General features: G+C 38.4%; 1 protein-coding gene and 1 non-coding gene across 8 annotated transcripts in view; both read left to right on the top strand.

Moving 5' to 3' along the window:
* CNOT1 (CCR4-NOT transcription complex subunit 1) overlaps positions 1 to 18,170 on the top strand; it is a 105,406-nt gene that overhangs the window by 75,034 nt on the left and 12,202 nt on the right. For 4 of the 7 annotated variants that reach the window (XM_060085507.1, XM_060085508.1, XM_060085509.1 and 1 more), the window contains exons 23-39: positions 498 to 728; positions 1,054 to 1,194; positions 2,609 to 2,788; positions 4,535 to 4,651; positions 4,971 to 5,081; positions 5,427 to 5,504; positions 5,695 to 5,872; positions 6,702 to 6,832; positions 9,493 to 9,789; positions 10,530 to 10,670; positions 10,764 to 10,868; positions 11,458 to 11,577; positions 13,554 to 13,745; positions 14,305 to 14,447; positions 14,898 to 15,006; positions 15,106 to 15,275; positions 15,933 to 16,185. In XM_060085507.1, coding sequence (XP_059941490.1) covers positions 498 to 728; positions 1,054 to 1,194; positions 2,609 to 2,788; positions 4,535 to 4,651; positions 4,971 to 5,081; positions 5,427 to 5,504; positions 5,695 to 5,872; positions 6,702 to 6,832; positions 9,493 to 9,789; positions 10,530 to 10,670; positions 10,764 to 10,868; positions 11,458 to 11,577; positions 13,554 to 13,745; positions 14,305 to 14,447; positions 14,898 to 15,006; positions 15,106 to 15,275; positions 15,933 to 16,185 — 2,697 coding nt within the window. The remainder of the gene's footprint in view (positions 1 to 497; positions 729 to 1,053; positions 1,195 to 2,608; positions 2,789 to 4,534; positions 4,652 to 4,970; positions 5,082 to 5,426; positions 5,505 to 5,694; positions 5,873 to 6,701; positions 6,833 to 9,492; positions 9,790 to 10,529; positions 10,671 to 10,763; positions 10,869 to 11,457; positions 11,578 to 13,553; positions 13,746 to 14,304; positions 14,448 to 14,897; positions 15,007 to 15,105; positions 15,276 to 15,932; positions 16,186 to 18,170) is intronic. The other 3 variants (XM_060085511.1, XM_060085512.1, XM_060085510.1) reach the window with 1 other exon arrangement.
* LOC132481066 (small nucleolar RNA SNORA46) lies at positions 3,608 to 3,746 on the top strand. Its single transcript, XR_009530770.1, has one exon. It is a non-coding gene; the product is annotated as a small nucleolar RNA SNORA46 (small nucleolar RNA).

The raw sequence follows: 18,170 nt of genomic DNA, 5'->3' as shown, positions 1-18,170 counted from the left end.
AGAGAAGCCACCGCAATGAGAAGCCCACGCACCACAACGAAGAGTAGCCCCCACTTGCGGCAACTAGAGAAAGCCCGCACACAGCAACAAAGACCCAACACAGCCAGAAATAAATAAACTTTAAAAAAAAGAAATCAGTTTACTATATAAATTATAAAACTTTAAAGTTTACATGTATTAAGGGATTTAAGGAAATTTATATGCAGGCATTTGTGGCTACTCTTTTGGAACTTGTTTTGTTAGACGAGTTCTCTTATAAATACTTTAAAAACACACTAATATTTTACCTTTACTCCTTAAGGAGCTCATGGTATCCACTATATATTATAGATATAGGAATATGGACCGGAATGGGGTGAGACGTAAGGGAGATAGATGAACCAAAAGAGTGCTCTGAAATAATTTCTATTCTCTCAGTAGTGAGTGAGGTGTAATTCAAAAATTGCAGTTTCTGTTAAGAACTCCTTTAATGTGTTTCTCTCTCCCTACCCCCATAGTATATCGAGTATGGACAGCAATCTAGAGATCCTCCTGTGAAAATGCAGGGCTCTATCACAACCCCTGGAAGTATTGCACTGGCTCAAGCCCAGGCCCAGGCCCAGGTTCCAGCGAAAGCTCCCCTTGCTGGTCAGGTTAGCACTATGGTAACCACCTCAACAACCACCACTGTTGCTAAAACAGTTACAGTCACCAGGCCAACTGGAGTCAGCTTTAAGAAAGATGTGCCAGTAAGTAGGTCTATCTTTTTTCTTTGTTGGATTTGATATGTTGTAATATATCCAGTAGTGAACATGTATTTTAATTTTATTAAAAACAACACATGCCTACTAAAAAAAAAGCATTTCTCCCTTTGTCTCTCTGCCTTCCCACCCCGATTTCCCACACACAGCCACTATTAATAATAGTTCAATACATATTCTTTCCAGCACTTCCAGTACACAATCATACACACCATGTATATTTTGTATACTAAAGAAATCTGTATACATTTCCCCCCCTGGGATTTGTCTAGGAAGGATTTCAGTTTGTTTATTTTATATTTTATTTCTTTAGCCTTCTATTAATACTACAAATATAGATACATTACTTGTGGCCACAGATCAAACAGAGAGAATCGTAGAGCCCCCAGAAAATATCCAAGAGAAAATTGCTTTTATCTTCAACAACCTCTCCCAGTCAAATATGACACAAAAGGTGAGTCTGAAATAATAGTTTATATATCACTACAGATGCTCTCTATTTTCCTTGATGGGTTGGGGGATTTATATATGACATTCTGCACCCTTTTAACACTTTTAAAGGTAGAGATAATAGAATGAAAATGAAGGGAACATGGATATACAACTACTGGTTGTGGATTTTGTAGACATTAAATAGCACTGGTTTATTTTTTATTTTATTTTATTTTATTTTTTTCTATTTTGGCCGCACCTTGCTGCGTGTGGGATCTTAGTTCCCCGACCCGGGATTGAACCCACCCCCTGCAGTGGAAGTGCGGTGTCTTAACCACTGGACCTCCAGGGAAGTCCCAAATAACATTGTTTTGCAGTGAGTTACAGCCTTTTTGAAGTAAACTTGAAATGATTTCATGATGATGGAAATTTCATTTGTATTTCTAATCACAATTCCTGTCCTCCCAGAAACCATTAGGCGCCTAATAAGTGAGGTAGAGCTTCTGAAAAGTAATGATACGCAAGATTATGTGCTAAGACAATACCTGGAAATGTCCATTTTAGTCAACAAGATTAGCCCGAACAAGTGGGTTTTGAGATGTAATTTATAATGCAGGTACTGCCTTTGAAAACCCCACCATAATTGATTGGGGGAGAATTTTGAAGCACTCAGCATCCCTTTTGGAAGAGAAGTTTGAAACTTTACAGATAATTCCTGGAGATATAAATTTAGGAAAACAATAGTTCTGGTGTCAGGTCTGTTAATAGCAGGTTTGTAGATGAGTAATATATCCTCTTTTGGTCAAATGGAGAGTAAGTAAGATGGGGTTGAGGGACTACATATTTTGTAATTTTAAAGTTTAAAGTGACAGTAGATGTTTCAGTTCTAATCACCCAGTTAAAGAGATGATTGACTCTATACTTAGATGAAATTGAACATACTGTACTTGGATAGCATCTGTCTGAAATTGGGGAGAGATGTAGCATGGTACTTTATTTATTTTAATTTATTTATTTTTGTCTGTGTTGGGTCTTTGTTGCTGTGCGCAGGTTTTCTCTGGTTGTGGCGAGCAGGGGCTATTCTTCCTTGTGTGGTGCGCGAGCTTCTCAATGCAGTGGCTTCTCTTGTTACGGAGCATGGGCTCTAGGCGCGTGGGCTTCAGTAGTTGCGGCACGTGGCCTCAGTAGTTGTGGCGCACGGGCTTAGTTGCTCCGTGGCATGTGGGATCTTCCCCGACCAGGGCTCCGAACCCATGTCCCCTGCATTGGCAAGCGGATTCTTAACCACTGAGCCACCAGGGAAGCCCTAGCATGTACTTTAGCTTCTAATTTTGCAAGGAGCCACATGCTGTAGTATTGTTCACAGAAACAAAACACAGAACTGTTATTTTATCATCTTTTAATTGTATACTTCCCATGTCATAATGGTTGGCTAGGTTGAAGAACTAAAGGAAACTGTGAAGGAAGAATTTATGCCTTGGGTTTCACAATACCTGGTTATGAAGAGAGTCAGTATTGAGCCAAACTTTCACAGCCTATATTCAAACTTCCTTGACACACTGAAGAATCCTGAATTTAATAAGATGGTTCTGAATGAGACCTATAGAAACATCAAAGTAAGTGTTCTTGTATTTCTTTTTATTAATGTTTTGAGTTTGGAAATACTTGATTGTACAGGTGTAATTGGAGGGGGAGGGGTATTGCTGTTTTCCCCTGTATGTGTATATGTTAAAGTATTTATGAAAGTTGCTCTAGGGTTTGTTTCAAATACAGAACTAAATTTTCTTGAAGAATTTAGTCTCACAGACACATTCTATGCGCTATTTACTTTGAAAGTAACCACGCTTGTGAATTTGTTTTCATCATTCTATGCATGGTTTTGAAATCTTTACCCTTTGTGCATGTTTTTAGGAAAACAATAGTTCTGGTGTCAGGTCTTTTAATAGCAGGTTGTAGATTAGTAATTTATCCTCTTTTGGTCAAGTGGAGAGTAAGTAAGATGGGGCTGAGGGACTACATATTTTGTAATTTTAAAGTTTAAAGTGACGGTAGATGTTTCAGTTCTTTTTTCTCCCTCTGCATATTATTTGATTATATACCCTTAGCTTTAATCCCTCTGTTTTTAATAGTCTTATAGAAATCCATTATATTGGTTGTTAATATCTTTCACTATTACAGAAACAGAGCTGCAGTGAGTATTTTCCCTTATGTCTTAAATGCCAGATATCTCAAGAGTCTAGACCTATTGTGGAATAGTTGTTGTTTAGCATTCTCAGAAGTTTATTTTAAGTTCAGACTTCCTAATGAGCTAATGCTTGTTCTATAAAACCCAAGTATTTTTCTTAGGAGGAATAACTTTTCAAGAAAACAGCATGAACCAGCATGTAGCTGAAAACATTCTTTGCTGAATAACTTGGAATATTGGCTTAGGAACCAGCACTATATTTAAACCTGTGGATAGGAATTTTACCTATTCTTGGTTACGCTGTAGTGCAAAAGAATTCCTGGCTCCTTTCTGTTGCACAGCTGAGTTTGTGCCATTCTGCTGTTGCTGTATGGAGTTAAGGAACATAACTATATTCAGCGTTTGTTATTTGATAGCAAGGATGATTGGGATATATAAAAATTTCCACATAATCTGGAGCAGAATTTCAAGATCCTTTCTTTTAAATAAAAGTTTAAATTACAAATTTAAACTTAAAGTCATAAATTAAAAGGTATCATATAGTAAGTGGGTATATGTGTGTACCCAAGACACTCTTCGTGTGTACCCAAGGCACTCTCGTGTATTGGTTCTGTCCCCCTTAAGAAAGTAAGAAGTAAAGAATTGAAGAAATGGATTAGGTCTCCTAGAAATGTGATAAGTGTGTAAGCAATATTACACTGTATTCTAGAAAGTTATCTTAGTTGTCTCCAGAGATAATGCTAAAGATCACAACATTTACTGCCATCTTTTTGTGTTCCTCAGTATGCCTGCTGTCTGGGAAGGACTTAAAAAGTATAGCTATAGTCTTCATTTGAATTGAATTTAGCTCTTCCAGATAGATTTGCAGTTGGGTCTCTGCTTCAAACCTAGCTAAAATTTTCAGTTGTGGGACCATACATGATACTTTTAACCTTGTGTTACTTTATACAATATATTTGTATTACTTTTTTTTTAATGGAAAGGCATTTGAAGGTAAAAATGTTACTGAACACAACAAAATATCACAATGATACATGGATGAGATCTACGTTGGGGGCATGTTCTCTATTGACAGCTTGTTTTTAATGTAGAATAATGGAATTCTTAAACATTTAGTTGAGAATATTTTTTTATAAGCTCATTGTCATACACCTTCCTTAATCCTGCACTATTTCAGGTGCTCCTGACCTCTGATAAAGCTGCAGCCAATTTCTCTGATCGTTCTTTGCTGAAGAATTTGGGACATTGGCTAGGAATGATTACACTAGCTAAAAATAAACCCATCTTACACACTGTGAGTTTCAACTAAAAGCTCATGTAAAACTTGAGAATGTTCATACAGCATATTCTGTTTAAAAGTCTTGACTTTATTTGGGGCTGTAAAAGTTTGGCCCATGTTTTGAATCCCTAATTGCATGCTCGTGGCCTTACATTGTTTAGCAGGATAAACAAAAGCCAATAAGGTATGATTGTTACCCCTTCCTTTTCATAAGGCAAGGGTCAAGTTATTGATTCCAATTTCAGGGGTGAGTTTGGCAAGGTATAATTGGGGGTGTTTTGTGAGGGATTTTCTAGTATATTACCAGCTTTTAAAAATATGTTTTTTATTCTAGGACTTGGATGTAAAATCTTTGCTGCTAGAGGCTTATGTTAAAGGACAGCAAGAGTTGCTCTATGTAGTCCCCTTTGTTGCCAAAGTCTTAGAATCTAGCATTCGTAGTGTGGTGAGTAAATTTTAATATTTTATTGATGGCTAATTTGTAAGAGTTAGTTTGTTTTAGCACAAGGTTTAGAGGCTATATCCTTAGTTCTTATGGACATAGAGCTAGTTCAGTTAGTTTTTCTCAGGGAAACTCGGGATTTCCAAATTGAGAGGCCAAGCAGTATTATTATAGGACTGATTTTAATGGGTGGTTTTGGGTTCTGGTGTTTTTCTGAAATATAATATTATAGATGGGAAGGCTAGGGGTTTTATTATGGCCACATAGGTGTAAGTGCTTAACTTTTAGATAATACAATTTAAAGAGTAATATTGGGGCAAGCTTATTTAACATAACGGTTTTCTTTAGGTTTTTAGGCCCCCCAACCCCTGGACAATGGCAATTATGAATGTATTAGCTGAGCTACATCAGGAACATGACTTAAAGGTAAATTTGTTGCTCTTTATCCCTAAGAACAGTCTCTGGCTTTACATTATTAAAATTTACAGGAAAAAAAAATTTACAGGAAAAAGAGGGTATTTGGGGGGAAGCACTATGACAGATGGGTGAGAATACTGTATATTATGAAGCTAAATTTTCATTTTTAATATTCTAATTGAATACTGGAATTATGCAGTTAAACTTGAAGTTTGAGATTGAGGTCCTTTGCAAGAACCTTGCATTAGACATCAATGAGCTGAAACCTGGAAACCTCCTAAAGGATAAAGATCGCCTAAAGAACTTAGATGAGCAACTCTCTGCTCCAAAGAAAGATGTCAAGCAGCCAGAAGAGCTCCCTCCAATCACAACCACAAGTAAGTGTGATAATTAGCCCTCTGTTTATCAGATGTTCTCTTTAATGGTACATTCCCATGCATATAACAAATTATAATTATTCTGTGTAATGGGATGCTGAAACTTTGTGTACTTTCTGGTGAGCCTTCTAAATTATTAAGGAAAAGTTAGTTATGTTTAGGCATTGTCTTACTGTATTAGAATCTATCTGGGTAGTTCATGTGATACTCATAACTAATATTATTAATCAGTTGTTTCTCATATCCCAACTAAGCCAGGTTATCTTTTACACTGTTTGAGGTCTCCGAGAGAAAGAATTGCATTGGCATGATGACCTGTGTTATTCTTCAAATCTGGGGGTGGCCAGACCAGCTCAACCTGTTAGGGGAGTGGATTATTTGACCTGGGTCCAGGAGGACTGGAAGTGTGGGGGCTGTAGGAGTGTAGAATGATTGGGAGTTGTGGTTAGAATGAACCAGCTTTTCTTCTTTTTCTCAGCTCTCAGTGTAAGAATCCCCAGGTAAATCGAGGGAACAGCCTAGGTTGAAAACTGACATCTATAATATAGAATAATCGAACAGGGCTTGGGCCTGCTAATGTGGCATGACCCCTCAGTTGCTTTCTGTGCCCACCGTGCACCAATACAGTTTTACCTGCTTTGTTCAAATCTCTATTAAAATAACAATTTCCCTTATAATAATTCAAGGTGGAAGAATGTGACCTGTGCCACCCCTCCCCCCATTCAATTAGTTTAATTAGATAAAGACCACATCATGCCCTGCTAATTTTATACTAAAGTCAAGAAGTGTGCTCCTTTTATTAGCTCTTATTTTATCTCTCTACATTTAGCAACTTCTACAACACCAGCTACCAGTACCACCTGTACAGCCACGGTTCCACCACAGCCACAGTACAGTTACCATGACATCAATGTCTATTCCCTTGCGGGCCTGGCACCACACATTACTCTAAACCCAACAGTAAGTAACCACCACCCTCTTCCTAAGTTCCTACTTTGTGACAAGGTAAACTGGTTACTTTCCCATCCCTCTTCCCCTTCCTTCTGAATTCCTAGGTTGTAGGCTTTTGTGGCAGAGAGTAGGGATCAGGAATTGCTGTGTAGTATAGCTGAGATCTTTTTTCTACTCTAAAAATAAGTCGTTGTGATTAGATATCACTTATATTGGCCCCTCATGTCCAAACCCATGAAAATTAAGTAAGCTGCCAATATAATCAAAATCTCCAAGTATTCCTTATATAGTCAGAAGATGCTTAGTGTATACCATAGGTTTTTGTTCTTTCTTTTTTTATTATTATTTTTTAATTTTATCATTATTTATTTATTTATTGTTGGCTGTGTTGGGCCTTTGTTGCTGTGTGCAGGCTTTCTCTAGTTGTGGCGAGCGGGGGGCTGCTCTTTGCTGCTGTGCGCGGGCTTCTCATTGCGGTGGCTTCTCGTTGTGGAGCACAGGCTCTAGGCGCGCAAGCTTCAGTAGTTGTGGCGCACGGGCTTAGTTGCTCCGCGGCATGTAGGATCTTCCTGGACCAGGGCTTGAACCCATGTCCCCTGCATTGGCAGGTAGATTCTTAACCACTGCACCACCAGGGAAATCCCCAGGTTTTTGTTCTTTATATCATGTCACCTTAGTCTTGCATTAAGCCATATCTTTTGGAAGATAGCTGGAACTGAGCTGGTGTGTGCGTGTGTGTGTAAAGTCTCCAGGCCGAGGTCTGGAAGTGGCCTTAGTACACTCAGTTATATTTCTGTGGCCTGATTCTGTGAGATTGTCTGGTCTTAAATAACTTCCCATCAGTCCTTTTTCCTATACTTAAAGGTAGTATTCTACTCTGTATATTGAGGATGATGATTGCTTGTTTATCCTCATTCTCTTATTCTGCTTAACACAGTTGTTTAGTTCAAAATCAGATTTCATGGTCTTTGCTTTTTAGAAATTGAAACAGTCGTAACATAAATACATTGAAGTTTTGTATTTAAAGGACTTTGAAAGGGTTTTAAAGAGATCATTTTTAACCTGTTTTTGTTTGTTTTTGCTTCTGTAGATGTGGCACTTGGTTTTTGGGGAAAAAACTAGGTCTAGAAATTATGATTCTCTTTTACAATACTCCCAATAATTGAATATTTTTATAAGTTCATCATGAATATTTTTTTAAGTTTTTAAAAAATTCAGTGAATACCTGGAAGCAGTCTTTCAATGAAGCAGGTTTCAGTGTATGGTAATTTTTTATAAAACTCTTACTATCTTGAAAATAATAGTTTTTGTAGAAAGCCTTTTCTCTTACAGCCATTATCTTGTAATAACTTAATGGAGTGTAATCTGTAAAAATACTGATTACTGCTCCTGAAACTAATGTAATATTGTAAGTCAACTATACTTCAATAAAATTTTTTTAATTTAAAAAACAAAAGTACCATGCAGAAAGTGAATAGACAAGCCACAAACAGAAATGATAGTCCCAATAGATATAACCACAAAGGATTAGTATTTAGTGCATATAAACAAACCTGCAAACCAAGAAAAGAACCCAACAGAAAAACTAAAGATTTATTTTGTAGAAGAAATATCAGAAGTCATCCAGTGGGCTTCCCTGGTGGCGCAGTGGTTGAGAGTCCACCTGTCGATGCAGGGGACACGGGTTCGTGCCCCAGACTTGGAATATCCCACATGCCGCGGAGCAGCTGGGCCCGTGAGCCATGGCCGCTGAGCCTTCGCTCCTGGGGCCTGTGCTCCGCAACGGGAGAGGCCACAACAGTTAGAGGCCAGCGTACCGGAAAAAAAAAAAAAAAAAGGCATCCAGCATATGGAAAATGCTAAACCGCATTAGCTGTCAGGAAAATGCAAATTAAAACCACAGTATAAAATTTAAAATCCCCCAACTAGGCAAAAATTGAAAGTATGATCATACCAGCTGTTGGTACAATAGAAACTGTTATGCATTGCTGGTGGGGGGTATAATGTAATCATTTTGGGGAAAAAATAAGGCATAACCTATTAAAACTGAAAATGTGATTTTTAAGAAAAAGCCTCTTCTCTGTAAACTTGATTCTTTCGCATTTCCCCATGCTACTAAACAAGTTTCTTTTCTTTTTTAACATTTATTTATGGCTGCGTCGGGTCTTAGTTGTCACACACAGGCTTCTTTATAGTTGTGGCATGTGGGCTCCAGAGCGCGTGGGATGAGTAGTTGGCATCACATGGGCTTAGTTGCCCCTTGGCATGGCATGTGGTATCTTAGTCCCCCAAACAGGGATCGAACCCACGTCCTCTGCATTGGAAGGCGGATTTTTAACCACAGGACCACCAGGGAAGTCCCAAGAAGTTACTTTCTTTAGGAGTACTTGAGCCACAGATTTTGACTAAGCAGGTAGTATCTTTAAGCATCTTGTAATGAACAGTTTGCCCATGAAATTTTATCTCTAATCATGTATCACAAGATACACTGACTACTACGCCGCCTTTGGAGCCCAGGTTGTTTCCTTAGCTTTTCATTGGTTAATTTAAAGTAGAAATTGGTAGTTCATGGTTAACCTTGAAATAATGACAAAAACATGGGTGTGATTACTGATAGAAATTGGGTTGTCTTATTTAAACAAGCTGTTGACTTGTTTTTTCCTCCCTAGATTCCCTTGTTTCAGGCCCATCCACAGTTGAAGCAGTGTGTGCGCCAAGCAATTGAACGGGCTGTCCAGGAGCTGGTCCATCCTGTAGTGGATCGATCAATTAAGATTGCCATGACTACTTGTGAGCAAATAGTCAGGAAAGATTTTGCCCTGGATTCTGAGGAATCTCGAATGCGAATAGCAGCTCATCACATGATGAGGAACTTGACAGCTGGAATGGCTATGATTACTTGCAGGGAACCTTTACTCATGAGCATATCCACCAACCTGAAAAACAGTTTTGCCTCAGCCCTTCGTGTAAGTTGATTATTTTCTTGTTGTTGTATAAAACTCATTATTGCTTATCTGAAAATGTTTCTTTTCCTTTGCTAGTAGCAGTGAGCATTTCCACTTATTATAATAGTTACCATATGTGTTTGATGTCCTCACCTTTAGACTGTAAGTTCTGTGAGGTGAAACGTCATGTCTGTTTTTGCTCACTATTATATCCTTAATAGTGTTTGACAGATAGTAGATACTCCAGATATTTACTGGTTTAAAGAAATGAAGGATTTTTTTTAAAAACTGCCTAAGTTAACAGTCTTGATTCTGTTTACCATGAAGAACTTAGATTTAAAGTACTTTGGAGTAGGACAGTACAAAACAACTTAAAGTGACTCTGTATGTCTGTGTGAGCACATACACACCACACAGACACACACACACACGCACACACACTCTTCAGGTAACTCAGTTATTAATTTGGGGTCTCATATGTCGTGGTTAATAATGCCTTTGTTTACTGCTTTATTGCTTTCATAGTGTTCACCATCTTCACAGAAACCTGGTAAGATGTTTCAGTTGAGTAGTATTTTCATCTTGTAGATGAAGATGATTGTTAGACTATTTCATGGTCACAGCTAATGAGTCTTAAGTAGAGTTGGAACTTCTAAAATTAATTTGTCTAAGTGCTGCATTTTCTATTATCCCATCTACCTGTTTCGTCTACCCACAGAAAACTTTAAATTTTTTTCTGTCTCTCCCCCGCCCCCCAATAGACTGCATCCCCACAACAAAGGGAAATGATGGATCAGGCAGCTGCTCAGTTAGCTCAGGACAATTGTGAATTAGCTTGCTGTTTTATTCAGAAGACTGCAGTAGAAAAAGCAGGCCCTGAGATGGACAAGAGATTAGCAACTGTAAGTGTTTAGCATTTGCCTTTTAAGTATTTTGTTTTTCCATTTAAGAAAGTGCCTCATAACAAGAACCTCAGTGACTTTTTTTGTTTGCAGGAATTTGAGCTGAGAAAACATGCTAGGCAAGAAGGGCGCAGGTACTGTGATCCTGTTGTGTTAACGTACCAAGCTGAGCGGATGCCAGAGCAAATCAGGCTGAAAGTGAGAACTGGGGCCTCTGTCTCTCCCTGCCCCATCTTTGTTTTCTTTCTGTTCTTGTTGCTTAACTCCTCACGAGGACTAGGATAGGGGGTTTAAATGCTGTTTCTGAGAAAGCATTTCATTTCACTTAAAGGTTACCTGTGGAGAAGACATAGAAATAGCTTAGATGTGTCCCCTCCCCCTACTGTTGAAGTGCCTTTTAGTTCTTGTTTCCCAACTTGGTCTTCCCTTATGGTACTTGAGTTTTTATTGCTAGTTAGTTGTTGGTGAGAAGACGATGTTGAGAAATTTTATCCAGCTGCACTGGAGAATTGAACTGGCAGCATGGTCCTACTTGAGTCATTTCCCAGTGGAAAAGCTCTTAATTTATAAATAAGGGTGACTCTAACAGGTCTCAGGGAAATAGGAAACACTGAACTGTGTGCACGCACATGCATGCATATTCAGTCATGCTGTTAAATGTTGTAATGACTCCTGTGTCCCTTCTCACAACCCCTGTGCTTACTCCCATGCAAAATTTCCACTTTGATAGAAAGGTTTCCCTTGATTGTGAAGAGGATCCTGTTAAAGTAAGTTTTCTTTTTCCAAGGTTGGTGGTGTGGACCCAAAGCAGCTGGCTGTTTATGAAGAGTTTGCACGCAATGTGCCTGGCTTCTTGCCTACAAATGATTTAAGTCAGCCCACAGGATTTTTAGCTCAGCCCATGAAGGTAAATACTCGTCTTGGATTAAATTGAGTAATTTACAGTTTAATTTGAATATTTTTGTCAATCTATCACTGGTTCCTGGGAGCTTAAGTTATAGGGAAGAAAATACCCACAGTTGTTGAGTTGTATAGATACTCTTTGTATCAGATCAGCATGGCATTCGGGAATTTTTATAAATCCATGAGGTTGATTTAACTTTCGTGTTTGGCCTAACTAAAGGAATTTATGTGGTGACCTCATGGCTTCCCCTGTTCTTTATAAAAACATTTTCTAAAAATTTGAAATGGTATTTACACAAAAGTTGAAAATGTAAGGGGAAACATTTTCCTTTTGAACCATTTGAACATAGGTGCTGATCTTGATGGCCCAGTCTCTTGAATCCTTTGGTCTGTGTTTCCTACAAACACGTTCTTCTGTGTGACCATTGTATAACCATTGAAATCAGGAAGTTAACACTGATACCTTAGTATCATCTAATCCTTAGACCTAATTCAAGTTTTACCAAGTGTCCCAGTATTGTCTTTTTGTAGTAAAAGGACCTAAATCAGAATCACGCATTTCAGGGAATTCCCTGGCGGTCCAGTGGATGGGACTCTGCGCTTGTACTGCGGGGGCCTGGGTTCGATCCCTGGTCAGGGAACTAAGATCCTGAAAGCTGTGCCCCCCCCCCAAAAAAAAGAACCACACATTTCATTTAGTTGTTATATTTAAAAATTTCCCCTAACGTCAGTCTACTGCAGCTCCTTTTCTCATCTTCCCATGGCCTTCACACTTTGATTACAGGCCAGTGATTTTGTAGAATGACCTGATTTGGGTTTGTACAATATGTTCTCAGGAATAGATTCAGGTAGTACATCTTTGATAGGAATACCACAGAAATGATGCTGTGTTCTTATTCTGTCCTATTAGGTTTTGACAGTTGGCCTGAATACTATATTTTCCATGGTTTGGATTATATACTTTCATAGGCTGCAGATTAGATGCTACAAGTGGTGCTGCTCTCAGCCTTTCCCATTATTTATCATGCTCTTTCATCACTTGATTGTATTGGTGTCTGCAAGGCTTTCCACTATCAAGTAAACAAAACACACCCCCACCAGTGCTTGCTTTGCACTGCACCACTTAATGGCATCAAGACCAAACAGTTCAGGAAGGGGAATGGAAGAGCCCCTCCATGTTTTGATGAAAAAGAGAGAGAGAAAAAAAATAATAAGGGTAGTTAATATACCAGTAGACTTTTAAAAATTTTTTATTTTTTTGGCTGCGTCAGGTCTTAGTTGGGGCACGCGGGATCTTTAATTGCAGCGCGGGCTCTTCGTTGTGGCGTGTGGATTTTCTCTTTCTAGTTGTGCACAGGCTCCAGGGCACGTGGGCTCTCTCATTAAGGCTCACGGGCTCAGTAGTTGTGGCATGCGGGCTTAGTTGCCCCATGGCATGTGGGATCTTATTTCCCTGACCAGGGATCGAACCCTTTCCCCCTGCATTGGAAGGCAGATTCTTATCACTGGACCACCAGGGAAGTCCCCCAGTAGACTTTTTTTTTTTTATTTTTATTTATTTTATTTTTGGCTGCATTGGGTCTTCGTTGCTGCACGTGGGCTTTTCTCTGGTTGCGGCGAGCAGGGGCTGCTCTTCGTTGCGGTGTGTGGGCTTCTCATTGCGGTGGCTTCTCTTGTTGCAGAGCATGGGCTCTAGGCACACCGGCTTCAGTAGTTGTGGCACGTGGGCTCAGTAGTCGTGGCGCATGGGCTTAGTTGCTCCATGGCATGTGGGATCTTCCCGGGCCAGGGCTCGAACCCGTATCCCCTGCATTGGCAGACGGATTCTTAACCACTGCACCACCAGGGAAGCCCCCCAATAGACTTTTAAATTGCTACCTGTGCCAGTGAAAAACTTTAATTTTTTTCCTCTCTCTCTCTTTTTTTTTTTTTTTTTCTTTTTCCCCTCTCTTTTTTTGGTTATTTCCTCCTCCAAAACAGCAAGCTTGGGCAACAGATGACGTAGCTCAGATTTATGATAAGTGCATTACAGAACTGGAGCAGCACCTTCACGCCATCCCACCAACTTTGGCCATGAACCCCCAAGCTCAGGCTCTTAGAAGTCTTTTGGAGGTTGTAGTATTATCTCGAAACTCTCGGGATGCCATAGCTGCTCTTGGATTGCTCCAGAAGGTTAGTTCTTAAACTGTTAATTTTAGAAGAAACTAGGTTTGTAAATATCTAGTGACCTGCACCATTATGTACTTAAGTTATGCTTAAAATTTTAAAAATTAATATAAAGCAAGTTTTATTCTGTAATAAGCAGATGATTTTCTCCAGAGTAGAGTGTTGTAAATAATTACAACAGTAAAGTGTGAAATCTTCTCTTTTTTTCATAAAGGTAAGATTTTCTGGAATTATGATTATTTAAGAAACTTTAAAAGATAGCCCTTTAGGTTTTGAGGGACAGTTGATCCAAGTACTTGGGTAAGGGGTGGGGTATGGGGCAGCATTGTTATTACTGTGTAGGGACAGTGTCATCTTTCTTGACAGGGAAGAACACTAAGCATGGACTAGAAAGAACTCAGTGTGTGTGTTAGGCAAGTGAAAGGGATTTTAGTGAATGGAGAGATTGTTAACTTGTGGCTTTAGAAGGTATGTTGTACTTTGCATTAAGGTTTGGTTATTGACTTTGATAATTGGGCTGAATACTGTATTTTCCACGGATCTGAACACTTTTTTTCTTCCATAGGCTGTAGAGGGCTTACTAGATGCCACCAGTGGTGCTGATGCCGACCTCCTGCTTCGCTACAGAGAGTGCCACCTCTTGGTCTTAAAAGCTCTTCAAGATGGCCGGGCATATGGGTCTCCATGGTGTAACAAACAGATCACAAGGTCAGTAGCCATCTTAGAAGAATAATATTTATTGAACTGCTTTCTCACATACATGACCCTAAATACTGAGAATTGTTGAATGTTTGTTCTTTTTCCATCTGGTGCCCATGATGGATACAGAAAACCAGTACCTTGTTTGGGGGAATAAATGATAGATCATGGATTTGAAAAGGTTTCAGTGATTTCATAGAAGTGATGTTCATAAATAAATAATGTTTTAAATGGAATGCTTCGTTTTCTAGACTTCGAGAACAAAACTTGTGTTTTAACACTGGGTCATCTGTTCTACTTCTTTACTGGTTATTTTGAATCTTGAAAACTGATTTTTAGTTGGTTTTCAAGGCATCCTTAATTTGGAACAAGTTACCATTTAATAAAATGGGCTCTTTATTTTACCTGATATATAGTATGGTTAAGCCTTTATGAATAAAGAAATACTGACTTTTCTAGGTGCCTAATTGAGTGTCGGGATGAATATAAATATAATGTGGAGGCAGTGGAGTTGCTAATTCGCAATCATTTGGTCAATATGCAACAGTATGATCTTCACCTAGCTCAGGTATGGAAGGAATTAAATAGGAAAAGTGACCTCTGGTAGTTGGGAAGTGTGTTTGCTGTAAGTGCTGTCTTTCTTACATTGTGCTTTCTTTGTTGCCAGTCAATGGAGAATGGTTTAAACTACATGGCTGTGGCATTTGCTATGCAATTGGTAAAAATCCTGCTGGTGGATGAAAGGAGTGTTGCCCATGTTACTGAAGCAGATCTGTTCCACACCATTGAAACCCTCATGAGGATTAATGCTCACTCCAGAGGCAATGCTCCTGAAGGGTGAGAAGGAAATGCTTTGGGATTCTTGTGTATTCAGCAGTCTAAGAGCTTTAGAAATGACTGTATAGACTTAGTAACGTTTACCTGTTACATAACTGCTTTACCTACCACATATGGTAAGCATTGGTGAGGCCTAGTATTGTCCCTTGAGATATGAAAGCTTAACTAACTGCCAAGTCTTCTTGCTGTAGAGCAGTGTATACAGCACTAGATTTGGTATCAGAGTCCTCTGTTTAAGGCCTGGCTCTGCTGCTTAAAATCTGATTTTAGGCAAGTCGACTTACCCTCCCTAAGCCTGTTTCTTGTATAAAATGGAAATAATATCTTGAAGAACTGTTGAGAATTAAGATGAATAACACAAAGCATGGCACATAGTGGGCATGCAGTGAATAATTTTTTGACCACGAACATCAGCTCCATTTCATTGGGCATACTTTTTTTGTCAAGAAGTGACTTAACTGAAGTCAGTCATTTGCACATTATGTCCTCATGAGTAAACAGATATGAAGAAACCGAGGATAGTTTTGTTTAAATATGGGAATGGTAAAATTATCATCACTCTTGTGGTCTCTCTTAAATAAACAAATTGTCCAACTGTATGTCTGTGAAATCACAGCCATGAATAGACTGATTTTCATTCTGGATTTATTGTACTAGATTGCCCCAGCTGATGGAAGTAGTGCGATCCAACTATGAAGCAATGATTGATCGTGCTCATGGAGGCCCTAACTTTATGATGCATTCTGGGATCTCTCAAGCCTCAGAGTATGATGATCCTCCAGGCCTGAGGGAGAAGGCAGAGTATCTTCTGAGGGAATGGGTGAATCTCTACCATTCAGCAGCAGCTGGTCGTGACAGTACCAAAGCTTTCTCTGCGTTTGTTGGACAGGTAGAGCTTTTGGAAAGAAAGGTGCTTTTTATTCAACATAAGTAGGGTGTGATGCCTCCAATATTAAAGTTTTCAGTATTATGTACCTGTGGTCAGTTACCTCCATACTCATGTAAACCAAAAATGTCACCATCATTACTCTGTTAAATTGATACTATTTATTTTCCCATCATTGGTCACTAAGCAGTAAAGTCAACATTTCCCATCCCCTTTAGTTCTTTTTGTCTGATTTCAGTTGTCACAGCTACAAAGTACAATGGGTCAGGTAATGAATAATGAAATTGCCAAATGTATGTAGTAATTTTACCAGGTTGATAATCAGCAGTGATGGGATTACGGGCTAGGCTGTAAAGTTCTTATAATAGCCCATGTTTAAAAAGTAAAATAAGGAGTACCCTGGTGGTCTAGTGGTTAGAATTTGGTGCTTTCACTGCAGTGGCCTGGGTTCAATCCCTGGTTGAGGGAACTAAGAATCCTGCAAGCCCTGAGGTGCAGCCAAAAAAAAAAAATTTTTTTTTTTTGTAATTTAAAAGTAAAATAAAACACAACAAAGCAAAAACTTAAGTATTTAAACAGTGGAGATTTTTATTTTATTTTCTAAATTAAGTACCTTATCTACCTAAAATAGCTTATTTCTGCAATTCGACCATTTTATTTCTTCAAACTGAGACCAAAGCTTAGGTGTGCCACCAAAGAAAGATGCAAATTAGATCTATTATCAGATAAATGACAATTGAATGTGGAAGAGCTGATTTGAATCTTAGAAGTTGTCAGGAATTGGATTTACTTTTCAAGATGACTAATTTCTTAGTAAATCATACTAAGTAAGTTTCTCCCTTAAAAGAATCGAGGGAATTATAAAAACATACCCTATTGAAAAGCTGTTACTGTATACTTACAGTTTGATTTCTCATTTGGATAGAGGAATTACAAATCAATTGGTTTTTGTGATCATTGACATTTCATGGGTATGGATGTGGCACCTGTCTCAGCTCTCTTGTTGTCTTATTTGCTCATGTTCTCTCCATTTGAAAAAGATAATGTATTATACTTTTCTGTTCTCTTTTGAATCCTTTTGAGAATTCCTTTTTTCCTTTTCTGCTCCCTCTTGATCATAGCAGTCTATCCTCATTTCTTCTCCCCCTGCTTAGTTTTTCAGATTTCATTGTACAAAAGTCCCTTTGCTGGCCTTCTGTTTTTCCTAGGGTATATTATTGTAATTTCAGCTGTGTTATTGTTTATCAAGGGACATTTAAATTGTTTTAAAGTTTCCAAGATAATGGTCAAGTTCTCATTCTGGGCTTGGTTTCAGCACTGACCTCCTCCCTCTGCAGCCTTAATGCTTGTTACACTATCTTCTTTTTCTTCTTTCATACTAGCGAAATAACTTCTCTGCTTCACTTCCAACTCATATGTCATACAATTTGTACTTTATCCTTTCTTTTAAATAAACTTGCCCTTTCCACTTTATCTTAATTTACATTAAAATAGCCAGGTATGATCTGTGAGCATTTTGCTTTGGTACCTACTTACTGTATAAATTATTATTTGATTTTCCTAGTGCAGATGGTTGGAGTTTCAAAAACTTTGTTGTTATTGGTTAAGTCAGTTAGAAGAAATTATGTGAGAAACTAAAATATATGTAACTTAATCTCTTACTTGGGGAAAATACACATTGACCAGAATGTCTTAATATGACTTAATGGTTTATTAAAAGTTGGTTTAATTTGCATAATTAACTTTTGAAATTATTGGCTATGGACTGCTGTTAAAAATTGCCATGTTATTATCTCTCAACTCCCGTCAAACTTAAAACTGAAGGAATTGTGTCATGGATCCTTAATGTAAAAGTCATTTTCATGACCCTTTTTTTTTTTAAAAACAAAGTAAGAATCAGAAATGTGACCAATAGGATTGAATGAAAGAATACTTCTTACATGAAAATAAAAATTTTATTCATGTGTATTATCTCATTGTGCCTTGTAATGTTTTTGTTCCCTTGGTAG

Source organism: Mesoplodon densirostris, chromosome 19, assembly GCF_025265405.1.
Source record: "Mesoplodon densirostris isolate mMesDen1 chromosome 19, mMesDen1 primary haplotype, whole genome shotgun sequence".
Taxonomy (NCBI): domain Eukaryota; kingdom Metazoa; phylum Chordata; class Mammalia; order Artiodactyla; family Ziphiidae; genus Mesoplodon; species Mesoplodon densirostris.
Note: the sequence above shows the minus strand (reverse complement) of the source record. Positions and strands in the feature narration are given on the sequence as shown.